At 56.2% G+C, this 4,490-nt stretch overlaps 1 protein-coding gene and 1 non-coding gene across 2 annotated transcripts; one reads left to right on the top strand and one right to left on the bottom strand.

Annotated features, from left to right (window-relative positions):
- Window positions 1-1,204: 1,204 nt before the first annotated feature.
- On the top strand, window positions 1,205-2,521 carry VTJ04DRAFT_3830 (uncharacterized protein; the record flags this gene model as incomplete). Its single annotated transcript, XM_069361774.1, has 3 exons — window positions 1,205-1,270; window positions 1,327-2,170; window positions 2,247-2,521. The coding sequence occupies 3 exons, from the start codon at window positions 1,205-1,207 to the stop codon at window positions 2,519-2,521; spliced, it is 1,185 nt and encodes a 394-aa protein (XP_069222351.1).
- An 885-nt stretch (window positions 2,522-3,406) lies between these two features.
- Window positions 3,407-3,478, bottom strand: VTJ04DRAFT_t34. The gene has a single exon. It is a non-coding gene; the product is annotated as a tRNA-Glu (tRNA).
- Between the last annotated feature and the right edge of the window lie 1,012 nt (window positions 3,479-4,490).

The raw sequence follows: 4,490 nt of genomic DNA, 5'->3' as shown, positions 1-4,490 counted from the left end.
GCCCCAGCCTGCCGGCAGCACGTTTCCAGCTTTCCACCTTGCCCGTCGTCCACTCGCCGTCACGAGCACAGCGACCGCACGGGCGAGCCCAACCCGACCCTGCGTTTACATTGTCGGATTGCCGTGACGGAGAGAAACGATCACCGTGTGCTCAGACAAACAACACAAACGACATACCGAGTTACGGCTGACCTGCTGTACCGGGCAGGCAATACAGAGTAGTATCACGAGAACGCAAGGATACGGCAGCTTTGTTGTGTCCGTCGACGCTGCGGCTTCTCTCAAACAGCCTGCTCCCCCGTCATCCGTCACATGGAAGCCGGGAACTGTTTCGGTCGCTGAGTGCTCCACCGTCCAGGGCCTCTAGTCGCCGTTCCATGGGTCTTCCCCCCCCACCTCGGAGCTACGCTTCTCGGGTCCACAGCCGAACAACCATGCAACACATGCGGCTGCTAGCTAACCACCACCCCCTGCCAGGGGGGTGTTCACCTTCTCATGTCAAGGGCTGCGGGGAGGGCGTGTCCGTACCGATGCCACTGCACGGAATACCGTACTGAACACACTCCATCTCTGTACCGCCATGCCATCACCTGCCGGTCTATGGGCGTCCGCCCGCCCCCCGTCACCTAAGCCTGCTCGCATATCCATCCTGGTTCCGGGATAGCCCCACGGAGGCATGGGCAGCACTGCTGATATTAGCTGTTGCCCTCCTGGGCTCCTGGGACCACCAGGGAAGACGTACTCGAAACTAAGCTGTCGGCCACTTCTTCCAGAGTGATCCTGTGCTTCACCTTCAACGACATGACTTGGGCCTCTGGTCGAGTTTGATCACTTGCCTCACCTGGTTCCGTGGACTGCTCTGCGTTTATACACTACCACTTACCATCCGACTTGCATACTCGTCGATCTCACAGTCGCTTTGAACACACCTGCGTTACGACGTTCCATCCATCCTCCCCGGCACCGTCCAAGCGAAAGCATCTTAAATACCGCTCTGCCCGTGTTTACCCTTCACCTGACGACAGAGACAAATAGCGACGACGACGTGAACCCTCACCGAGCTACTTTCCTAGTCTCCTAAACGCTTCTCAGAACAACCTACTCCTCAAGGCGCTGCTCCCCTGTTTCGCTCATCTATCTTTCGATCTCGATCTCTTGTGCGCTTCGAGGCTTTAGTCTCGAACCCGCTCCCACACTCACTTCAATGGCTATGGCCGCTCACAACGACAACCAGCCGAGAGGCAGGGTTGTCCTGCCCGGCTTCGGAGAGGTAGAGCCTTTTCATTCACCAGTTGTGACCTTCCGTGGATGCTAACCTACCACCAGCTCGTACAAAGCCTTTCTGAGGGCGCGATGGGTAGGCCAGGAATGGGGCCGGATCCTTACAGATGGGATGGGCCCAAGGGTTGGTCCAACCCCAGGCCGCCATCACCGCCGTATGGCATTCCGCCCCCGAGGCCATCTGAGTGGTCTTCGTACCACAACCGTCGGCCAAGCGAGGCGAGGAGAGAGGAGGACCCATGGCGGCGGGACCCGGTGCGGAATTCCTTCTCGGCAACTTCGACGTCTCCCAGGACCCTGCCGCCACCAGCAGCACTTGTTCGCGATCAGCCCATGCAGTGGACTCCCCCCGACGACAACAGCTACGCCAGCCACTGGGCGGACCCGGCGCCTCCCTCGACCATTAATGGGCGCAGCCAAGGGCCGTACCCATCACCAACGTACCGGCAAGCTCCTACCGATCACCGCGCATCCTACGGCCCCGAGACGAGCCACCTGGCGGCACGCTTCGCCAGCCAACCATCATCGCACCGTCCAGGATCTGGCGGCAGCGGGTACAGCCCGGACGACTACTCTCCTCGGGGCTACGCCGCCCCCGTACCGAACGGGCATGGCGCCCCCGCCCCACCACATGGCGGCGGCTACCCCAGCACCGCTGGGTTCGTCTCGTCGCAGAACGGCAACAATCCCGAGCCCAGGGGGCGCAAGCGGACGGGACCTTCAGCCGGCGGCAGCGATGGGGGCAACGACGGCGAGGGCAAGAAGCGGAGGAACTTCTCGCAGGAGACCATCGACGTGCTCAAGCGGTGGGCGAATCGGAGAATCGACACGCTCAAGTTTACGTCAGAGGAGAAGGACCAGATTGCGCGCGAGGCTGGCCTTGATAGGAGTAAGTTTCCATGTTCTTTCCGACAACATTCTGTTGAACAAGTCGACTAACCACATCTCTTTGTCTCTCTCTCCAGACCAAGTCGGAAGCTGGTACATCAACTACCACCGCCGCAACTGGGTGCCCGACAAGGCCAAGTACTATGCCGAAGCGCTGTGCGAGGCCGAGGAGGCGTACCGCGAAGCGGTCGCCAACGCTCGGCGCGCGGCGCAGTCCGGGTCCGAGGAGGCGCGCCGCGCTGCCGACGCCGAGGTCGCGCGCCTCGAGGCCCTCATCGAGGAGATCCGGCCCAAGGAGCGCCTCGCCCAGAGGGATCTCGAAGAGTACGAGCGTCGGAGGAGGGGGCAATGATGCGCCTTTCCTTCCCTGTGTTTCATATTTCCCTCTGATTTAGTTCGGTTCGTTTTGTTTCCCTTAGTGTGTTTTTTCTCTCATGGGTGGCGTTATCCTCCATTTGGCGCGAAACTTCTGTGTGTATTCGGGTTTGGCCCTGGGTCGTGGCCGAGAAAGAGAAAGAGGCGTGAGAGGCGTTTTGTTTTTTTGGATCTGTTTGTTTTCTCTCTGTTTTCCTTTGGTTTGATTCCCTGTACAACTACCTCTGGCCTGTATATATACATCATGTTTGTAACATCCCGGAGGCTGGGGCCTCGGGGTTGTTGCTGTGTTGGGAGGAGGATTATGGGTTTTGCATATCGTCTTATCATCATCATCATCGCATCATTGGCATTGTTACGGTTATAGGTTTGGCAACGATAGATAGAAGGCGACCGCGATTATGGTCGAAGGGTTCGGTTTGAATTGAGAATTTAATGTAGTTGGATTGTCGACATGGCTTGTTTGATGAGTGTCTCTGGTGAAGGGAGACCTGGGTGATGGGATTCAGTCTGTGCCGTTCTCTCAGTCACTTAGTGGAATCATGCATGTTGAAGAGGTGATTGAGAGAAGAATCCGTGGCGATAGAACGGATCAGCTGAACTCCAGTTTCTAGCAAAGTGAGGTGGGTTGAGCAACTCAATTGAAAACAGCAACAGAGAGAGGGAGGAGATGTGAAACCAAACAAGAAAACAAACAAAAGCCAAAATCTCTTTGACAAACCCATCAATCAACTTTTGACGCACAACAAACACACCTGCAATCAAGCAAAAAGACCAAAAATCAAACAATCCAAGCACTCCCGAGTCTCGAGGAATTGTTGAAAAAAATGGCAAAAGGAAATGCGACTTGTTGGATCGCAACCTCCGGTACGGGGAGTCGAACCCCGAGCTTCGCGGTGAAAACGCGATATGTTAACCGTTACACTATACCGGATTACTTGTTGGAAACAGCGGTCGGTGGGAGCGGTTAAATGCGCGCCTGGCCCGGCCTGGGCACGGGACGTCGGCTAGGCTGGGCTGCGTCCTGCCCCTGGAGCTGAATGGAGGCAGGTGGGGCTGGGGAGGCTTGGCGTACCTGGTTACCTGAGGTTTCAGGTTGGGTGTGCCTGAGGCTCCCGTCGGTCGGTAGTGGTGGAGCGGAAGAAGAGGGTCTTGGCGCACGTGGTTGTGTGGGTCGAGGCTTGGGTCGAGGCTTGGTGGGGTGCTGTGGTGACGTCGTGATGTTGTTGTGAATGGTGAAGGTGAGGGAGGGGCCGGGTTGGAAGGGGGTTGAAGAGGGAAGGATGGTTTCGGTGTGGGTTAATGACTTGAGGGTGACTTTGGTTTGTGCTTGATCTTAGGTGTTTGGGTTTGTTAGTTGTGTTTGTGGTTCTTGGGAGGTTGCAGGTTTGCGTGGAGCGGTGTTGTGTTTTGGTTTGTCGGGTCCGAGGAGTACCTGATAGGGAGTCGGGAGTTTGTTGGACGTTGGACGAAACGAAGCGTCTTCGTTCTTTTGGGGCGGAATACTTTTGTCACAGGGTGAATGGTGGTGCTCCTGGTAGGAGGCAGCTGTTCAAATGCTGAATTGGCTGTGAGAGGTGCCGAGTGGAAGGTCACTGTCGACTTTCTCCAGGCCCCAGACCATCTGATGCGGTCTGAACCTACCATCTGAACCTCCCGAAGGCTTTCATGTCCATCAAAATCGAAGGCGAGTTGTCAGCTCGGTATGAGCAAGCCCTGCTTGGAGGACATAGGGTCTGACGGAATTCCAGATTTCTCGCCCTGTTATACTTGTGGATGTCTTCAGAGGCAAGTCCAGTTCAAGCGATATTGAGTCCATCAAAGTTTGGAGGGTTGAGCAGACATCAGCTGCTCTATTTACCTTGAACCCAAGCCAGCATAGAACAAAGAAAGCAGGATATGGAAAGAAAACAGAAAGAAAGAAAGAAAGAAAGAAAGAAAGAACG

This window comes from Mycothermus thermophilus (assembly GCF_041956435.1).
Source record: "Mycothermus thermophilus strain CBS 625.91 unplaced genomic scaffold VTJ04scaffold_2, whole genome shotgun sequence".
Classification (NCBI taxonomy): domain Eukaryota; kingdom Fungi; phylum Ascomycota; class Sordariomycetes; order Sordariales; family Chaetomiaceae; genus Mycothermus; species Mycothermus thermophilus.
Note: the sequence above shows the minus strand (reverse complement) of the source record. Positions and strands in the feature narration are given on the sequence as shown.